Source organism: Anser brachyrhynchus, assembly GCF_964034855.1.
Source record: "Anser brachyrhynchus genome assembly, chromosome: 1".
Classification (NCBI taxonomy): Eukaryota; Metazoa; Chordata; class Aves; order Anseriformes; family Anatidae; genus Anser; species Anser brachyrhynchus.
This window is the reverse complement of record NC_137694.1, coordinates 59373954-59395908: the sequence shown is the minus strand read 5'-3', so window position 1 is coordinate 59395908 and position 21955 is coordinate 59373954. Positions and strand designations below refer to the sequence as shown.

The 21955-nt window shown below is 41.8% G+C and overlaps 1 protein-coding gene across 26 annotated transcripts in view; it reads right to left on the bottom strand.

The window, feature by feature from the left end:
* LOC308179187 (uncharacterized protein) overlaps positions 1–21955 on the bottom strand; it is a 198516-nt gene that overhangs the window by 66017 nt on the left and 110544 nt on the right. For 24 of the 26 annotated variants that reach the window (XR_013940210.1, XR_013940211.1, XR_013940212.1 and 21 more), the window contains 3 exons: positions 14476–14561; positions 12698–12768; positions 8947–9085 (listed from right to left, as the gene is read on the bottom strand). Coding sequence is in view for 1 of the 26 variants with exons in the window: in XM_080558990.1 (XP_080415116.1) it covers positions 8947–9085; positions 12698–12768; positions 14476–14496 (231 nt within the window). In the remaining 25 variants the exon portion in view is untranslated. The remainder of the gene's footprint in view (positions 1–8946; positions 9086–12697; positions 12769–14475; positions 14562–21955) is intronic. The other 2 variants (XR_013940222.1, XR_013940223.1) reach the window with 1 other exon arrangement.

Here is a 21955-nt window from a genome sequence, read left to right as displayed (position 1 = left end):
GAGGGAGGCAGAGGAAAGGGATTTTTTTCTAACTGTACGTATACAAACAACTAAAGACGTAGGGATAATTTTGCTGGTTAACTTTTCATAAGTCAGTAACCATTGCCAAAGCAAACATATCATAATTGCAGTAATTAAAATCTGTTCTCATTTTTTCATTGTCATTACTATAGGGAAAGGTGGTTCATTAACTGAGATCCAAGTTTATGGTGTAATGCATCCTTCTTAGCGGTATTAATGATTCATACATGATAATGCTGACAGATGGAAAAGATGAACCTTACAAGTCTGATAAAAATAAACAATAAATGCTGCCGAACTGGATTGTCATCGTGCAACATGAGTTGTATAATGATGTTAGCACTGGCGCCTGCCGTAGAGCCAATGCTTCAGAATACTAACATCAAGCCACTTGATACTTGTTTGATGTCTAAACAAGTCACATCCTTTGCTGTAGGAAGAAATTGCAAGGGGGACTGTCTTTAGGGCTCCAAGTTTCAGATAAAAATCTGCCCAGATGAATTCCATGCAAAATAATTTGTCCAAAAGACTTTCTTCTTTTAACCATATGAAATACATGGTTGGAGCCTTTTTAAAGAAAACACATCCAAATAACTTGGTCCCTGCTATAGTGCTAAAGCCTTGTCTAACATTTCGTGCTGGGAATGCAAAGCAGGGCACCACGTACAGTAGTACAAATAACACTTTATTTACAGTTTCATGGCTTTCAGATTTCCTGTCTCCATAATCACTTCCTACTAATTTCCTTCTGTTTTGTTTGAAATGGTAGTCTTTTCAAAGAAAGTGCCCAAAGAAACAACGCCTTTGTAAGGTTTGGATTAAATCATGGAGGGTTTTATACTTCTTTTTCTTGATGTCTGTATTTCCTAGTACCGGTTTTCTGTATTAACAGAGTTTGTGCTGTATGTCTGCTTGGTTCAAAAAGGATCATGATAAGAGAACTGCAAAAAGGCCAGCAATGAAGGGCCGAAGTCTCAGCTGGAGGAAGCTGGCACAGTTCCACTGATGTACATCAGCTACAGACCAGAATCATTTGAAGAGCCAAATGTTTTAATGCTGGACATGAAAATGTTTCATGCACTACTACCATGGAACTTGGAAAATGTGTTAATACTTGAGCATGTACAAAACATTTGGATATAATCAAATATTTCTGTCACAGAAAGTGGATAAAAGCAACTAACAGAGATGGAATGTATAGGGAAGCCAGTTAGGTATGAAATTAAATCCACATAGTATTTGATACATTTTTATCTTGCTTAGTGGTTTCAGTTGCCTAATGAGTAACATCTTCTACAGCTATATTTAGATTCCTCTACATTAAGCCAAGTTGGCTGACCAAAACTGGACAGATCCCAAATTCCCTGTCACTTTCGCAAATGTTGCTACCAATCAAAAAGGAAAAAAACCTGTGCAAAGACATAACATTAAGTCACATGAGTAGACTGCTCCCTTAGTTTTTCCTCTTGGTCCAGTCCCAGCTACTTTGCCAAAATTGTCTATGTAACAATCAAAGTGAAACCCCCATTTCCATTGCTGATATTTGGACCTTCCCTTCTTTCAGAGTTTTGACTATTCCCCAGGCCTTTCAAACCCTTCACAACACTGATACTCCCAAAACTCTAACATTAAATAAATCCAAAAGAGTCCTGTGCTGCCACCACACATGACTTCTTATCTGCTCCAGTCAATCGTGTCTGACTGTTACACGCTTTCCAAAATGCAGTCAAGGATTATTTGCTTTTCTTGTGAATAGCACGTATCTTTGACTATTTGGTTTTGGATATCAAATATAAAGTGAAGAAAAAGAAGAAAGAGGCACTATTTCATTTATTAGCTGGCTTATATATGGAATGGTTTAAGAAAGGAATATCTCCCACATATACCAGTGTTTCTGCTTGTCAAGGCACCTTCCTTTATTTAAGGGGAGCTTTGACCAACCAAATATTAAAAATAAATGACGGTGGTATGATACTGGAAATATGTGCCACCTTTTCTCACATTTCTTTCAAGGAAAGAATATGTTGGCTTTGCTTACTCCTTAAGTCATTGCTTCTGAAGCAATAACTTCTTTCGAGATCATCAAAACTTGCCAGCAGTTCAAGCACCCATCTTCACCAGTATCAGCCTGGAAAGACACTCACAATATTAGTTTTCAGAAAATTAGCCACTTGCCTCTGGGCAGAACTCCAGTGTCTCAGAAGTGTAGCTTTGACAATACGCGGTTAATCTCTGCTTTCATTCTCAAGCTGAGGGAAACCCTCAAGAACTCTCACTCTTTGCCTTCACTGAGCAAAGAAGCACGGTAGTTTAGCTTTTTTTGGCTCCACACCACCTTCTTCACCAATTAGTCATTTCCGGATATGTAACCCAACAACATTGAATTAGATGAATGACTTTGAAAATTCAAATATAAAGAAATGATGAAAGAAAGGAGGAAGTTGTCATAGCAGTCTATGACTTGGCATTATACAGTATTAACATAGAACCTAATCTCACCAGACTTTATATACAAATTTTCATTAAGTTTCTCAGTGAGACAATGTGTCAGTTATATTTAGGCACTGTAGAACTTAAGTGTCTTTATAATCTTCTGTAAAAGACAGATAGATAGAGAAAAAATATTTGAACAAGCAAGAACTGATTTTTTTCAGCCTCTTTTACCCAAACCAACTTTTTACATCAGTCATTTACGTAGAAGACTAATACCTTTTTCTATTTTGTCACCTCAGCTGTCTCTCTTAGCCGTCTTCCTCCAACCAACAAGTCAAACAGGTCTCCCATTTACCCCCTGACATCTCTCTGTCTAAGACTCCTTCTTCCCTTCCCTTCCCTTCCCTTCCCTTCCCTTCCCTTCCCTTCCCTTCCCTTCCCTTCCCTTCCCTTCCCTTCCCTTCCCTTCCCTTCCCTTCCCTTCCCTTCCCTTCCCTTCCCTTCCCTTCCCTTCCCTTCCCTTCCCTTCCCTTCCCTTCCCTTCCCTTCCCTTCCCTTCCCTTCCCTTCCCTTCCCTTCCCTTCCCTTCCCTTCCCTTCCCTTCCCTTCCCTTCCCTTCCCTTCCCTTCCCTTCCCTTCCCTTCCCTTCCCTTCCCTTCCCTTCCCTTCCCTTCCCTTCCCTTCCCTTCCCTTCCCCCTCCCCTCCCCTCCCCTCCCCTCCCCTCCCCCTTTCCCCCTCCCCTCCCCTCCCCCTCCCCCTCCCTCCCTCCCCCTCCCCCTTCCCCTTCCCCTTTCCCCTTCCCCTTCTCCTTCAAAGTCTTCCTCAGTCTTCAAAAAGTGTCATCCTCTGCCACTTCAACAACACCTTCAAGATTTCCACTAAATCTATCAGGCCTGGCCACAGCAGCTAGGAGAGGAAGAAACTGTGCAACTCCCAGATACATGATAGAATAATTCAGGACATCCTGAAATAAATAGCATAACACCTAACATGGAGCTTCGGTGCTTACCTGCCTAGTTGTAAGTAGCACCCAGAACTTGACTGAAATAGACATTGTGATAATCTGCAGCAGTCTTACTATATTTGAAAGATATAAGTCACACAGAAGATGACAGTCATGTCTGCATCACCAACTGAAGGACAGCACAGGTCCCACAGCTGATGGAAACCTGAGCTGGTAAATCCACATGTTCCAGTGTGCCACAGCCTAAACCAACCAGCATGGATCTGGGAACAATTTATCCACAGCTAGGGCAGTGCTGAGTTTGACTCCACAGACCTCATCCCAGGACAGGATGTGTACCTTGTAACAAAGCTGTTGGGTTTCTGGGCCTGATTTGCTTCACACCCAGATGGATTAGTTTCCTCTGTAACACAGATCATTACATACCCTATTTTGAGGTTTCCATGAATTAGACAAATCCATGTACCCAGTGGATAAAATTAATGATGGTGGAATGTTCGTCTGTTACACCTGAAGTTTTATCAGTTTCATCTGTCTTAGACTGACATACTGACATATATTTCTCTTATAGGATTAATATAAAACATTCCCTCTTCAGATTCAACAGTCTGCCTAGGACCTGGTTTGGGACTGTGAGCTTTCTTAAAAGTTTGTATTTACTCTTCCCTTTACTGGCTCTCAGGGAGTTAGAGCAGATGTGAGATCGGTTTTCTGTCATTCTAGGGGTGGATAAAAAAGCTTTCCTGAAGAAGAGCTTAAGTAGAGGCAGGATTGGTCTCTTAAAGACTTTTATTAGCCTCCATTGGTGCTTAGAGCCTCCTAAAATAATCAGTAATGGCAATTTTTAAAAATTAAAAGAACTCAATCCATGCTAAATGCCATTCTTGTTCACAAACTAGGAAAAGCTTTTGTGGGAAAAGGGTGTAAACTGCTTCTGTAATGCAAAGAACATGTTTTGTGCTTTACGGAGAGAGAGAGATTTAGAAGGTAATATGAAGGCACTCTATTCTTCTCACAACCACAAAGTTGTTGATTCCCTCCCCTGCTCTCAAGTTCAACAGCTGCACTGACTTGTAGTTCTGGTTCAATCAAAACCATAATATAGCAATAGCATTAAGGGAAAGAAGTACAGAAAGGAGGCCTAGAGTGAAAGAGCAGTGTCAGAATAACTTGAAACTTGAGTATATTGCTTCAATAAACTTTATATCCCAAGTAAGGAACTTGTAAGGCTGAGAGCTTAGCAAAACCCTTCAAATATGCCTTTGATCTGTTCAGATGCTCAAGGGAGAGTCGAGAGTCAGAAAACTGGCACCCAAGGGAGCCATATCCAGAGCAAGGTGCTTTGCAGGTCCCCACTGAAAGAGCAGAGGGGCAGAAGCCCCTCTAGGAAGTGTGGGAGCTGTTCTCCAGCTGTGGAGAGATGCAGGCACTTTCCTGCAGCCCTAATATTTCACACCCTGGTCCAGGCTGCAAGACAAACAAACCGGATGTTGTTTCAACTGTCTCATTTGACATGGTCTAACATTACAAGGAGCGAAAGAAAACCTTAGCACCCCCTCCCGCCCCCTCCTTGAACCAATTGAGCTGTCACTGTCTGCACAGAAAGTGATTGTTCAGTCGAAAACACATTTCAACCCAAAGCAAACTGAACAGTCCTGAAAAGTGGGGTTGCCTTTTGTGCCTCCCGTCCAAGGAGAGGAGAGTGAAAGGCAGCAAGAGGAGAGGCAGGAGGGAGGGAGGTGACCATTTCTCACTGCCAGCACTGCCTGCTTCATAGCCTGCCCTTGGCAGGCAGCCTCAGAGGCAGCGAGCTCTGGCCTTCCCAGCAGGGTGAGTGGTCCTGTGCTGGCAGCGGCAGATGTGCATGGGGGAAACGTTTGGAGGGAGCTGGAGGAAAGCAGTGGACTTTCAAAAGGCAGAGCTTTGCTATGCAGTGGGTCACAGCCTTTGGTTAAAGTTTATCTTCCAGAGACTGGTAGCTTAGCAACGAGACTTTTTTTCCGTTTGCTTTATGCACACAGAATAAGTAGCATCAGGCACGTCAGAGCACAGATATGTGGGGAGAACCACCAGGGGACCGTGATTTCCTGCACTCTGTGCAGCAGAGACAGACAGGGATAACCCTCTCGGGTAACATGCTGCTGTTCTTCACACATGAGAATGAGATTGCTAGGAAACAGAAAGGATTTTCCAGATCCTATCCAGGATGAAGTCACCAACTATCCTATCCAGGATGAAGTATTACCAACAAATGATGCTAATAGCCTAATAGCCTGTTGTCGGATTTAAAGATTATTTCCACAAAGTTTCCTTTATGGAGATAAATTCCTTTTTTGAGGAGACAACTTTTGTGCCTCTGACTACTAAAGTTCAATTTGGGTGTAGTATAATGTAATATCTGAGATAAAATTAGAAAGAAAAAGGAAGTCGTATATGCAAGCAGCAAATATCCACTCCGACATCATACAAACTGGGGATATGTAGCTTCTTGTCCTTTTGGAGCATAACTGGACTATTGATCTCTGTGCCCATTCAACATCTTCCCAGGCAGAAGATTGCTGTACTTTAGATTCAGTACTGGATATCAGCAGTGCATCAGTTCCTTCATTCAGTGCCTTGAGAACCTGCACACATAACTGGTATTCCTTTCTGTTCAAGCCAATAAATATTTTGATGGCTGACTACCAGTGAATTTTGCAATCTCTCAAAAAAGAAAGTACAGCAGCAGAAAGGAAAGGATACCATAATTGACCACGTTATCACAAGCTCAGCTTCTTGTTACATGTTTATATCCCTTGCCAATACTAATGAATTCATTATCCAGCAGCACAGGGGAAAGCACACACTACACAGCCAAAATCTGAGGGACAGCTCTGGCACTGCTGCACTGGTAACTCTCTACTCCATTGAGTTTTCAGCCCCAAAATGGTGAGAGGTTAAAATTCTCCAGCCTTTTTCCTGTGCAGCAAAAGTTAAGGCAAACAAGGCAGGGATAACCTACACCAGCAGATGCCTGAGGAACCATATGCAGTGCTCCCTGTGCACCAGCAAAGCATGCAGTGAATGAGGCTCAGCACAAGGACAGTTCTCTTAGAAACTTTGAAAGAGAAGCAGACTGCACAGGGCTACCCTCCCTAGCCAGACAAATTTGTGCAAACAGCCCTTGGACCACAGGCTGACACGGGTCTTACTGACACTGGCAGCACCATGGGGTCATTTGCACACAGATGCTCTGGTCCTGGCAGCATGTTAGGAACTAAGGCTTTTGTTAGACTCTGCCACAAAGATTTCACTGTCTGGAAGTGTGTTAGAGAAAGCTTGGTTTTCACAGAGAAAATTGATGTATCTATATGACAGGAAAACACTCCCTTCTTCAAACACAGACATCAAACTGCCTTTCTTCATGTCTTGGAGAAGACATTTGCAGTAAAATATCATGGAAAGACAGTAACTGAAAGGGGACACATTCTCAGCTCATGAGTTCTCGCACTTTTACCTTTCCAATTTTCTCCCCCATCCCACCTGGGTAGAGCAAGCAAGCGACTGTGTGGTGCTCAGCTGCCTGCCAGGGTGAAACAACAATAGAAAACCACTAGGATCAGGTTGCCAATTCCAAACATTCAGTGTTAAAGTGTTAAAGCAGAACCTCCAAATCAGAAGTCTTGTGAACATGTCACAGTAAACCCAGTCACTTGTAAGGCCAAACCAAAATTCCCACTTTGACCCTACATGATGCTGTCTAAAGCTTTTCACTTGTTCCTGCCTTCTCCACTTCTTGCAAGCTTATTCCCTTGTGTAACTCTTACCATCTCTGGCCTTACATGGGAACCACTGGGATGGGAAGGGGAATGTGACAAATCTCTACTGTACCAGGCACTAAGAGAAATTTCTCCCCTAAGCAATGTGCAATTTGTGATAAAGCACAAGACTGTCTTGTGTCTGGGACCTGGATCTGGTGCCCAAATTAATCTCACCCAAAGTTTTCAAAGGGCCAGAACATGGGAGTGAACGTTCATCCCCAAGGAACTGCACTAGATTCAAAACTGCCCACCCATCAGATGCAAATTTCTGTAAGCAATGATCCATGCCATCAACAACTGAAATTTTAGGACTAATCTTGTTTTCCTGAAAGATTTGTTTATTAAACCAAACTGTGATATTTTTGCACATCTGTTAAAGGGCCTTTCATCTCTACAGCAAGGCAAAACCCCCTTGTTACTCAAAATACAGCAAAACAAAGTGTTCCTGCCGTAACATAAAAGAGACTACTCTCACTTAGCAACACCATTTCTTAAAAGCACAGTCCCAATGACAAGAATTGGCATCCAAGTTCAATTCCAGATACAAAATTCTGAAAGAAAATCAAATCCCACAATTATAATTATTCCATCCTTACTCAAACCATTCTATGATTCTATGACAAGAAAAAAAAAAAAAAAAAGAAGGACATGGAAGGACATGGAAACAGAAGAAAGCAGGCAATCTTTTGTCACAGTGTGTTCAGATTTATCAAAGTCAGAAATATTTACAAGATGAAAGAGTCCTGTAACCCCTTCCCTCCTGCAGACCAGCAGTACCAGATTCAGGTTAGCAAACAGCTGGCAGGACAAGCAGTCATTCACTTGGCAAAAGGTTAAAAAGCACCAGAAAATGATCTGTTTCTTACAGCATTGGGAGTTACTGATGACTGGAGGGGCAAAGTTGAGATGAAAGTCCACAGGGCCCTGTTTCAGGATTAATAATAGGAATTTCTGCTGCTGGATAGGGACACAGCAAATACAGATGACATAGAAGGTGGAATTTCATGTGAGAATGGCCAAGCAAGAGATAGCTATGAGCCAGCAATATGACGTGGATATGAACAATGTGATGTAAGGTCTGTTGGGGGGGTATTTCCAGCACAGAATCAGTAGTAAGTAGCAGTGGAAAGACCTGATGTGTCGTGATGGCTGTAGCTCTGGTTACCCCCTTCCAACTGTCAGGGCCTGACACAGCGTGGCTGGGTGAACTTGCTGATCAGACTGCATGGAAAGAACTGCAAGGAGCCCAGTTGGGGCCTCGACCCACTGGCCCAAGAGCTGCATTTAAGCTCTGAGACTCACCCTTGGACCCTGCTTGAGCTACACTGTTGACCCTGACCTGCAGACCGAATTCTTGGCTTGACCTCAGACCTGCCTCTCTGCTGTGGATGTGTCTGCAGCCACTGGACTGTGTCTGAGTATGGGGACTGCCAGCAGACCTGCTCTGGGACAGGGCCCTTGCCAGCCAGGCCACTGCCCTGCCCGCCCTGCTCCTCTGCCCATGCTGCACTCCAGTGCAGGAGGAGATGCTCAGCCTGGCACAGCAAGGCCAGGAGATTGATGGGGCTTGCTTCAATCAGCCTTGCAAAACCATGGATGAGCTGGAGAACAGCTGCCTTAGTGTATACCTTCAAGGTAAACAGGAGGAAATAGGAAAAAAGGTAAACTAACAGGCAATGCTGGCAGGAAAACAAATGTAATCTGGGAATTAGACACCGATTTCTTACCAGCAAAGTCAGAGTCTTCAAAAGCCTGCCCGAGCAGCTCACAGAGGAGATGATATGACACAGAGAGTGAGGGCCAGATCCGAGGTCCCATTGGTGCAGTGCCCAAGGGAGCACAACAATGCTCAGGGCACCCCTGGGGCTGGAAAAGGAAGGATGCCTGTTCAGATCAAAGTGCTTCTCCTGACTTGCCCTTTCACCACGCTGCTTTGTGTCACATTTCTCTGCTTCCATGCTTCCTTCTCCGTTCCTGGCTTTGTGACTCCACCATGGCTGGCTAAGGTGAAGGAGGTAGAAGTCCCCATTTATCGTTTTTGTAAAATTCCTCCCTCTTTCAAACTCTTCTTTTAATACTTGGCACTACCATGCTCATTTTAGGAGCATCTAATTCATTCCCATCTTTACCTGGTGAATACTGAACCTAATTATGCCCAGCAACTCATTGCAATCAACCATTTACTCTGTACTGTTTTCTCACATGGTGAGCGAAAGAGAAAGCCTGAGTCCATGTTTGAAATCCTCATTCAAATACTGCTTTCAGTCAAACAGTTTAAAACCGCTTTTGGGGAGGGAGGGAAGAGGGAGGAGGGTTGGGGGAGCATGGTCTTGTGTTTGGTTGCTGCTACAGTGCTGGAACAGCACAGGGAAGGAAGGGCCTGGTTTTTGCTATCCATAGTGGGGAATTTAATTTAAGGATGGTGTGTTGCTGGTTGGAAAGACACATTAAATACCCAGATGCAAGTGCAATGGGTACAGAGAAGAGCAAAATAAATACAGGATATTGGCTCATCTATTCAGAGGGCTGATTTCCCAAACCTGGCACATTCGGGATTCACTGCCTGCCCTGATTTTGTGTGTCACTGATTTGGCTAGGATCTAAACACAGAGCTTCACAGTTATTGAACCACTGTCCCAGACCCAGCCAAGGCTGAACACAAAGCAGGCCTGAACAAACCAGCAGGCAGACTACAAAGGAAAAGCAATTGTTCTGCTTAGCAGCAGCACTGTTTCTGCTATGCTTAGCATCAGAACAAGTTAATTTGGGAGCACAATCTTCTTAAAAGGAAGCGTTGCTCAGCCCAGCATCCCTAGGTCTCATGCAGTGTGCTGCCCTTTTCACCAAGCATGAGCTGTGGATGCTACTTGCAATGTATTTTACGCTACGCAAGTCATATAAAAGCTTCTGATAAAAATCAGCTCTCTTAAACCTCTGATTGGCATCTTGTTAAAACTGGCATCATGTTTGCCTGTCATAATTGGCTCACGAGGAAGCTTCTGCAAGAGGAAGGATTTTACTGTTAAAGACAAAACAATACACTGCAGTATCAAAACACTAATACATTTTTCCCCCAGTGGCCCTAGTCTAAAGTACTTGCTCCTAACTGCCCTTTCACAGACATAAAAATAGATCATCATCAATTAAAATCATGGCCAAAAAATAAACAGCAGAGCTTCTGAATGTGGGTGAGCTGCCCATGGATCCATCCTGGTTAATGGAGCTATAGAAACCACCGGTGTCTGGAGACTTGGCCAGTAGCAGAGGAGCCCTCGGGGTGAATAAAACACCTTGGTGTAGAGGATGGAAGGAACCAGCTCACCAACTGCACAGCACAGATGCCCACCTCTTCTCCATAGGAAGGAAGGGAAAGGAAAAGCCTTGGCTTTTCTTTGCTGGAGTTACCATCTCCAGATGCTTTAATATTTCCTGGGGGCAACCAACATAAATCAGCATTTTTTTTACTCCCCTAAACCATTCAGGACACCCAGTATCAGGCTGCCAGAAAGAAGTAGCTTGCATTTTGCACTCACTGCTGGTTTAAGCTGTGCACTTCTCAGCTGCATTAGCCACTCTTTTGCTACCCACGGCGAGTTATCTTTGTCCTCACACCTTTTTGTGAAACAACAGCACAGCAAAATGCTACCAAAGGAGAGCAAGCAGCGCCCAGGCCCACTCATTCCCACCTGCCAGTGAACAGGGAGCTGCTCCAGGGAACATGGCAAGAGAGGGTGCAGCCTCTTCCCTCCTCCGCACAGTGGCAGAGGTCTAAATTATGCTCCAGCCCCATTCACCGGAGCCAGCCAGCTGAGTAAAAGCTGAATGGAGATGTCAGCATGCGGCCCTGTGAGGCGTGTGGGTGCCGTGCAGGGAGCCAGGGCCAGTGCTGCCATTCTCCATGCCAGAGGAGCTGGCGTGGGGCAGAGGCACCCAGCCTGTGCTTGGGTGCTGCGTGCAGGAACAAAATGAAGGCTGGGTACAGTACCTTCACTCAAATAGCACCAGAAATAGTATCTTTTTTTTTTCTCTCTTTTCTTTTTTTTTTTTAATCTTTTTTTTTTCCACAAAACTACTGGCAGAGAAAGATACAACTTAGCATGAAAATAGGTATCAGAATAAGGCCTTGGCTGAATAGTCAGTACTCTGCATAATTCTCTCTTTTCATCCCGTCAGCCTAGATCCTCTCCAAATATTCAGATCAAACTCTGCAGTGGAGCTCCAGCATTTTGGCCATTAAAAGTAAAAGCTGGAATACTTGTATTCTGCCTCTATCATATCCCTCTATTTTGAATAAAGGCAGCTCTCTGATTTTGACCTGGGCTAATTGTGAAGTCTCTGTCCCTGTCTTTGTCAGAAAGATCAAAAAACTGAAGTAGATATCCTTGCTAGGAAAGAAAAAAAAAAAAGAGAGAAAAAAAAAAAGAAATATACCGTTTTAAGGAATGTGTTTAATTCCTCTCTATACTAGTATCTTGTAGATGAAACATCTTACTCAGCCTTTGGCATATGTAAAATCATGGAAAGGGAAGGACAGAGAGAAAACCAGAATATAGTATAAAACAGTATAAACTGTGGAATGATGTTACTGCCATTTAATGGTAAAAGTCCTTTTCAAAGATCCCAGCATGCATTACCCACTGTCTACATTTGAATGATGCATTGTTAGACAATGGAGAGGGCCAGCAGAGGGGAGCAGTCTAAAATTATAAATGAAAATTACAAATTACAAATGAAAATACAGAACAGGAGACAAACCCAACCATGCAATTTTCATTTTAACTCTCTGGGCAGTACAGTAAAAGGGCTAGCATACACTCCCATCAAAAGCAATGGGAATAACCATAAGAGCCATCTTTCTCAAATCACAGATGAATTCAAATGGGAAGAGGCACGCAACAACAAAAAAAATAGTTGTTAATGCATAAAACTACTGTATGTCTTCCAATAGCTGGACTCAAGAACCCTGGTTAAATACTGACTTTCTTTCAGAGTCAATCAGATAATAAGACCCCTTTAGAAGCACAGAATAGTTAAATTCATCACCATAATTTAATTGTAGAAGGTTATTAAAGAGCACTTCGACTCCCCTCCTGCTTCGGCGCTGCTTTTGTGTATTAAACTCAGACTAATCAAATTGCAGATTCCAAGAGTACTGTATTAGTCATCCCCATCCCTTTTAATTTGTTTAATGGCCTCCTTTTTTCTCCCCCCTCTTGTGTATGTGTTCTGACTGGCTGTGCAGCGCTTAGGCTCACGACATGTAAATAAAGAATGGATAGGGGAACAGTTCGTCAAAAAGAATAAAGCGTGCCTCCATTCTAAAGTTACATTTGATGTCAGCGTAATTCATGGGACGTGTACTGCAAGCAATGGTGCTTATTATTTCTGCTTAACTGTCTACAGACACAGGAGGAGAGGGGAGAGGGAGAGGAAAAAAAAGGAAGAAAGAAAAGAAAAGAAGTCTGAATTTACACTTACCGCTTCAAAAGCCCTTTTGTACTTTGCCAACTTCTCCTGGCTGAAGATGCAGTATTTTGCCAAAAAGTCGACTGCAAGAGAGGACAAAAAAAGGATAAAATAGTCCATAAAAGAACTCTTTTCCCCACTTTTCCTTAAGCATTTTTGTAAATGATGGTAAAGAAAACTATTTTTTTTAGGTCACAACAATGCTGGCCACAGAAACCTCTTCTTAAAGAAATGTCAGTTTATGGTTTGCTTCTTGTATTTTGTTTTGTTGTTGTTGTTGTTGTTTTTCTTTTTTTGTTTTTTTCCTTACTCTTTCTTGTTTGGAAAAGTCTTTTCACCTGGCCCAGGGCACAAAGTCAAAGTTAGCTCTGAATAGGAGATGTTTAACATGTATAATGCATAAGAGCTCCATCCTGGTGAGGCAGTAGTCTAGGAGCGTGGCAAGGGCTTGTTGTTGTTTGTTTTAAATGTCCCAGAAAAGGACCTCTTTAGACTTGAGTTCTGCAGAGCAGCATTCTCCGTATGTACTCCCAAGACCAGAAGTATCAAAAGAAACTGAATCCCTCTTGTTTTGTTCTAGTAAGATCAGAGAGGTATACCAACATATTTTTTCTAAATCATTTACCTTTATCATGGAAATGGCTCACCTTCTCCTATTTCTCCCTTCTTATGGAGATGAAGTAGGACGTGATTTCTGCCTCTCAATTATTTCTATTTTTTTTTTTGGCTTGCTGCCAGTGGGATGAGAAAATTGGAGGGAAATGTCAGATCATGATACAAACACAAAATGAGTTCAAACATGAAAGAAACGGTAATGTCTCTCGATAGTATTGAGTACAGCATTTCTTCATTAAAACTCCTCTTAACATTTATTTGTTCCTTTCTAATTTCTTTCTCTGTATTCTTGGATTGCTGTTTCTATCATTTCATCATCCTTCCCATCTTCAGTTGGTAGAGACTCTATTTTCACTTCAAGGGAATGAAGTGGCCAATTCAGGACCTGATGGGTAACAACCATTGGGATTCAGGTCTTCTAATTTCCTTCTCATTTAGACTGAGAACTGGGAAACAGGTAATAGTCTGCAAAAGGGGCCTGGAAAAACTTATGAATTATCATCATTATTATCAGTAACATTACTTTACTGTAAAGAGGAAAGGAGTGTTTTGCAGTGTTGTAGAAATGATGTGGTATTCTGACTGGTATCTAAACAAGCTCGCAACATAAATCTCCCACTTCTTTTTAAAAGAGTACATTTGTCTTCAGGTTGTGTTTTGGGGCATGTGGAATAAAGGTTCCTCTTGGGGGGGAAGGCTTATTGTTTGTTTATAGCTGTGTCCTAAACAGTACAAAAGGACAAACAAAGAAGCCTAGATGCCATTGCTTCTTGTCCTGTATGCTCCAGATGAACCAAATCTGTACAATAACAACAACAACAACAACAAAAATATCTTGGTTTTCCATGGCAAAACAGCAACAGAGGTTTCTATTTTGAGTACAAATCAACAGATGCTCCGAGATCTGTTGCTATTGCATGATGTACTTCTGAATTCCAAACTAAACTGTGATACTTAAAGGAATGATAAAACTAATTTCTGACAAAATTAGTTTTACACATATCTCTTTTATTGGCAGCATCCATGAAGGATTTAAGTCAAAAAGACCAACTGCACTGGTAGCCTAGCTTCTGGAAAAGTGTTGCACCACACTTAGTACTGAGCACTGCCCCAGGATCTAACAACTATGCTCCCTACAAGAAATTTGCAGAAGTTGCCCTCTTTTGTTTGCTCACTGAGATCAGTTTGGAAGACATAGATGTTCCAATCCTCTGTGAAATATCACTTATAGGATTATCTGCATTGGCGCCATCTGGTGATTCTGGAAAATATCAAACCATAAAAGAAAATGTGTCATGTTTGCTCTGAATAAAATCTTGACATTTCTTCTCCCTAAGTATTTCATAACATTGCCACCTCACTTCCAACTGAGTTGCTAACAAAATAGCTCTGTAACAATTTTGGGGGTGGGAAGAGGACAGAGGACAAATTGCTCTCCTTTACAGCCAGGCAAGCTTTAGTTCTTATTTAATCAACTTTTAAGGCTAGATTAGGCTCCTACATCATCTGCTCATAAAGAAGTCCAAAGGATGTCACATATCCCTGTATAATTAATCCAATTAGCTGTACCTAGCAAGAGCAGAGTTTTCTGGAAGAATGTCCTGTGTTGATTTGAACCTGTCAGAACACGGAGAATCCCATATAGATGTATGGTGCATATTTCTGAAATCAACGTTTGGCTTACGTGTCACTTGAACTTGTGTTTAGTCTCAACAACAGCAGTCTTTGCAATGTTACAGTACTCTTTAGTATCCGGTCTTTGCTCCTTGTAAAATTACTTACACTCTCTAGTGAAGTTCATACTCAAAAGAAATGAATTAAGTGGAGCTCTATCAGTATTTCTGTCAGACTTTTTCTAAAATCCTTAAAGAAATTTTGATAATTCTTGTTTTCCCCTTCAAAGAGTGAAATCTTTTTAAAACATAGGCACCGAAACCATATGATCAGTCTCACCAGTAGCATAGATCTCCTCTTACTTACTATATTTCCCTCTGGTGTCCTGTGTGGCCAAAGGGACAAATAAAGAGTGCCATTTGCCATTCCAATTTTGGGCAATAATTTTGACTTTAGGGAATGGGCTTTCTCCAGCCAGTCTACTCATACATCTGTTTCTGTCTCTTTGTTTGTCCCCCTCCCATCCCCAGGAAGTTTCAAAATCACCGATCAATTTTGACTGAGTGCGACAGAGGCATAGAGGTTTGACAGGAATTAAGTACCTACAAGTTTCATGAAAATAGGCAGCAGAGAAGAGGGAGGGAGGGAGGCCCTATTAATTCCCTCATTGAGGGAAAGGCCCCAGCATGAGCTCAACCTTTGTTACAGCCCCGAAATCCACACGAGAGAGAGACCCTGGAAAGCAGCCATCATTAGTAGCGCCGCTCATGGAACCACCTGTTTAATTAATTATTCTCCTCCGTAAAGAACCGTTTAAAAACAGCTCCATAGCTTTCAATATAAGCTTGCTTGCAGTGCCCCCAGTAGGAGTCATGGAGACTGAGGTTAGGGGAAACTGGGCCCCATGTGCTTTGTATCTCATAATAGATACCCCTAAAAGGCTGCTTTGGGCTCCGCAGACCCAAATGTGGGTCTGCCATATCTGTCCCGCTGTCACTCAGTACTTCACAGCCAGGTACGCTCTTGTGCCTTGCCACCCATCAGGCTCTGTTTTCCACTTCCCATCTTTATCAGAGAGCCTAGTCCTGGTGACAGAAGTGACTACATCCAAAGTCATGCTCAGGCCCTCTTGCCATCACTATTCAGCTTGCACAGAGCTGAAGAAAAATTAGCTGCCAAACTCAGAACAGATTTGTACTGAGCATGTTTGTACTGAAACATTCCATGTGATGAACTGGCCAGCTTTATGGCACTGTGAGAGTGCCATAAACATAAAGAAGATCTTGTAACATTTTATGAACATCAATGGATTAACCCTCTTAACCTTTCCTGAGCAACACATTATTCCCCTTTTACAGATAGGGAAATTGAGAGATTAAATAACATTTCCAAAGCCGGCAAACACAGTGGTTAGCAGACTCAGAAAATCACTGGTCTTCAGCATCACGCTTTAACTGGAGACAATGTTCTCCCAATAGATATCTGTGTCAGAGCTTTGAAGGACATCAAACTACACCAGGCTGTCAATAGAGATAATGGAATAATTGGCAACTGTGTCTATGATGCTTTTCTTTTCAGGAAAGCTGGATTAGGATCTTCAGGAAATTAAGTAATGCTGTTGACTGGACAATCATACATGTTTATGAGAACAGATTGAAAGAAAACTACAAGGAAAAGAATAATCAGGGGCTCAATTAAATGCTAAAACTTTACCACTTAAAAGGAGCTGAAGAAGAAATATGTACTCTCTGGCTTTGCTTTACCTTATGTTTGGACTTGGTCAATCTAACATCAGTGCTGAGAATGCAAACCTTCAAGTTCTCAGCTATAATTCTGAAACACCACCATGCAATATCACGACAATTCATTCAAACAGAAATGTTTTCTAAATAGGGTTTTTCAACATTTTCACAGGTTTTCAATGTTTGCCATGACCTGTAAGCAGTGCAGTAGATTTAACACATCATCACTGCTAGATAAAAGTATAGAATAAATTCAAGAGTCTGTTAAGTCTGTACCTCCATGCTGCAGAAGTAAAAGCAAGTTGATGTACAAAGCAACGCTGTTTCATATGAAATAGGAGACCTTTTTTCTAGGGTAAAGGGGTCCAAAGGGCACCTCCTTTTACAGGCGGCCCCAACAGACACTCCTGTAACTTGCAGGCGTGGCATCCAAGAGACATTGTAAATAACTCACTTTATTCCCACTTAAAAAGAAATATACCTTATAAATTCAAGATTCAGACTTTGGTCTGAAACTACTTTCTCTTCACTTCTCCCACTTTTTTCTCTTGTACACATACACATAAACGTAGATATCCTTATATTTTGGATACCTCTCCCTAGGTTATGCAAATGTTACCTATTCTTTGCAAATAAGGGTGGGACTGCCATTGTAACAGCAAGGGACAGCCAGTCTGCAGTCCCTAGAGCTCTCCCTGTAACAGCAATGGCCAAGACAAAAAAATTATGCCATGTACCACTGAATTCAACCTCCCTGAGCAGAAATGAGTAAATGCAACCAATTAGATAAAGAGTACACAGGTAAGAGAAGCTTCTCAGTAAAGTGGAATATATCTGAATGAGAAAATGAAGGCCTATATACACCCCTAATGTGCTCAACTAATGATGTCTGTTCTTAAAAAATCCATTTCTCTCAAATCCCCACTCTTTTCAGAAAGGTGTATCTTTCTGACACTTGCTTTTGCTTGGCTGGCCCAGAAGCCCAATACAGTCATGCTTTCCTGCCATACGTTGTGTAAGTCAGAAAGTCAAGTTCATCTTCACTTTTAACAAAGCAGAAGTAGTCTTGCACCTTTTACATCCTCCTAAAGATTTTCCACTGTTTTTTAACGTCACCTGGTTCTATATAAGGTCAAGCAGACCTTCCAGTTTATGCTGCTTCTGTCTCATGCTTTCCTGGTTAGGCATAAGCATAAGAATTAGGATTTACAGACAGTTATTATGCTTTACCTCATTAGGTCTTAACTTTTCAGAGTGTATTAAAATTCTGTAGTATCAAAGCTTTTTATCTGGCTTTGCAATGAAGTTTTCTTCCAAAATCCTCTATTCAAAGAGCTGTGGATCATTGGACACTTTGCAGGTTCTTTGCATCAACAAAGTATTGGCAGAAAAAGCCTCCCAGTACATTGGTGATCCTACTTTATGAAAACAAACAGACAATCCAACTCATAACAGATATTCTCATCTCTGGCACTGACGTGAAGGATTACTAGAGAGCATGAGAGCGTTTGGGGGCTTAATTCTTCACTTCCATGAACTTCTGGGGTCAGCTGGCAAAAACTTGATCAAATCAAATCAATTCGAAGGCAGCGCCTGTCTTCTCAGGACAAAATGGGAAGCCTTTTGTTTCTGTGGGACTCAGCCCTTATCAGCTCATTCTGTCACTCATACTTCCTCAGCCCACTTGCAAATCCTCCTGGATTTATTGCAGATGTATGAAGCTTGCTGGAAATAATAGTACAAGCAAAGAGGCTAGTCAGCTATCGACTCCAAGCTCTGGGTAATACCAATGGGAAATTATTCACACAAAAGGTGCGCTGGGGTGACAAATGAAGAGAGCGCTTTGGCCCATTGAAGATGCTAGGGGCTCGGACAATGCTAACACACTAATACCAAACAGCTCGCTTTATCTGATTACATACTGAGCACTTGCCGGTTCCCTCCCCTTTCCCGATGCCAGCACCCTGCCCACCCCCACACACTTTCCCTTAAAGGACACAGGTTGCTTTCTTATGTGCAGTGTACCATGAAATGGTAATCTAAAGCAGGAGCGTGTCTAAAAAACAATTGAACTCCACACAAAACAATTGTCTTCCTTCTCTTCTCCTTCCCAAAAAGACATCTTTAATGTTTAAACAAAGCAACAACAAAGCATTCCTCAACAAAATGGGAGGAACGTGAGCAGAGATTTATGCAGTGCTTTCCCATATTGTCCATCCATACCACTGAGACAAGAAAATAATTTTTTGCCCGCTCTTTAATATTTGAGAATTTCCTCCGTCCCCTTTATTGTATACTCACCCCTCTCTTCTTTACTCTTTTTTTTTTTCTTCTTTTCTGAAGGGATCATCAACACATTTCTAAAGCGTATCCTACAGGGTTTCCAGGGAAAGACCTATTTGGTCCTTGAGTCAGTTAGTGAGCAGTATAGCCCATTTCCCCAACAGCACTACCACATTTTCCCCCAGGAAAGAATGCACAAAGTCAGCATATGCTAAGCCTCTGAAGACCTGACTGACCAGGCTTTTTTGGGTGAGTCACACAATGGTGGCGTGGTGGCAACATCTAGGTGTGCTGCAAAGGACCTGGGAAATGATGTGCTCACTTGAATGGGGCTGAGGTCTTTAATCAAACAGTGAGTAGTTTTGGAAGTCTTCTTCCCTAAAGCTCACTAAATACTTTGAGTTAAATCACCACAATGAAAATTTTAAATTATAACAGAAACAAAAGAAATCCTAAAGATGGCATTACTGTACTGACACTTAGAAGAGAGGATATAAACGCCAATAATAGCAATAAAGAAAAATCAGAAGTGCTCAATATATATACCTTTGGTGTAATTAAAAGAAGAAAAACAAACCACTACACTGAACTCACTGATGTAATGAAATCATAGGATGATCATGAAGTGCCTTTCACTACAATAATAGCTTACAGGGGAATTAAAAAGCAGACACAAAAGTTAGACATCAGCCAACCCAGAAAATTGTTTCAAAGAGTTTTGACAGAAATCGGAGCAGTTCTTTGGCTCCTCACTAACCAAACATTGAGGAAGCACCAGAGCTACGAGGAAAGATAATATTGTGCCACTGTTTAAAAAGGGTAAATGGCACGACCCAGGTAATTATAGACCTGTCAGCTTGACATCAAATCTAGGCAAAACAGTGCAGCAGCTGATAAGGGATTTGATTAATAAAGAATGGAAGGAGGGAAATATAATTAATGCCAGTCAACACAGGTTTATGAAAATAGATCTTGTCAAACTAACTTGATTTCTTTTTTGGATAAGATTACTGGTTTGGTTGATATAGGTAATAGACTTAGGACTTCAACCACATATTTCACTCCGTATCATATGAAATTTTGATTAAGAAACCAGAATGACACAAAAGTATCATGGCACCTATTCAGTGGCTTTAAAACTGGCTGACAGGTCTAAAAATGTAATTACAAATGAAGAACATTTATTAAGCTGTATCTTGGCCCACCTCTATTTAACATCTTTGATGCAGAAGAAAAACTTGTCACTAATGAAGACCAAAGAGGGCCAGTTGCTCAGGAGGATGATAAATGATTAAGCAGCTTTGTTGCAGATCCAGAGTAATCTGGATAGTTTAGCTAGCTGAACACAGGAAAGTAATACATGCTTTGAAGTGACCAGATGTAAAGTCTTCCTAATACAAAGATCCTTGGGTCATCATGAATAGTCAGCTGAACATGAACTTCCAGCTCAATACCATGGCCAACAGCTCTACTACAACTTCACATGAATAAGTAACAGAATATGAATGAGGCCTAGATTTGTTACGTTACTTTTAGTTAGAAACAAATTCACTGGAGATATTCTTAAGGCCTGATTTCCTGACCATGCACACTGAAAAGACCCAGGCTCCACTCTAAGTGCCCTGCCAGTACTCAGCTGGTATGGAAGGCAGTGCCACCAGGATGACACCTCTCCCTTATTGTACTTTTCAGCCCCCCTCAATATTTTTTCCACCTGGAGCTGCCCAAATTGTCTAAAATGCCAGAACATGGCCAGGTCACCTCTACCCATGTTGCACCAGACATTCTACCATCTCCCATGAACATGTTCCTGCTGTGGTTGTCTCCTTCCCCAAGATCCTAGACTCCATGGCCTGGGCTTCCTCTTGTTTTCAACATGAGGCCCATACCCTTTTCTCCATTTGGGTGATGTAGAACATTTGTAGACATCATTACAAATTTGCCAACATCTTTCAGAAAAAGAACCTGTGTGAGTAGCTTGTTGTTTGGGTGGCCCAACATGTACAGAGACCTAGAATAGTCTGAGTACACTTTAAAGGCCTGTTGTGTGGGTGACTGCCCAGGTGAAGACATATTTTCACAGAGGAAGCCCTTGGAAATGGGCAGTGTTAACTTATCCTTGATGTGATATGAATGCCAACGTCATGAAAAAGCAGTACAATCCCATCTTTTTACTCCACTTGAGAAGGGGCCAGAGAAAAGCCATGCCACACAACGTAGAGTGATGCTTTTTTCAGTATACAAGCACTGAAGAGTCTCTCTTTATGACACTGAGTGATGATTACATCAGACATACTCTGAGAAGCATCCTGAAGCACCCATCACTTCCAGCATGAAACCAGAAAGCTAATCCAAAGGTCTTCATTTATGGAACACTTCACTAGGGACTGGACATTCACTGCTATGCATCATTTCCAGAAAGACAAAGCTGAGCAAATGAAAATATCTGAGAAGACAACTTGGAATTTGCTGCTCAGGTTGAACTGCTTACAGTTCTGTGTAAGGGAAAAACAGACTCATGACAGCGCAGAAGTGAAGATGTGCTCAAACTGCTGTTGTAACTTCTGTGTGGTGTCCCAGATGCCTTGTGATGGAGAAAGATTAATAAGCACTTAGTAAATTTCTAACTCCGACTTTACACGGGAAAAAAAAATCAAAGTCATTTTTTGGTTTATTCTAAGATCCAGTTAGGTACAGCTCTATTTTAGATTTAACACTTCAACATTTCTTTCTATCTGCATTTTTGGCATTAAACAAAACCTCACTTTTATTATATTTTTATGTGGCCTGTTGTTCCTTCTGAGATATTTTAATGCACATTGTTGTTTCTGTTTTAGTGAGTATTGCTCATTTTGTCAGAAGCAGATGGTGTTTGCTGCATTTTGTTTGTTCCAAAAATAAGCAACATCCAAATGTTCACTATGGAGGTGTGAAAGAGGAAAGGCCTGATGCATAAATACAGTTTCTCCTTCCCTTTGCTATTCATCTGGTGAAAGCAACTGCTGCAATCTTGTTA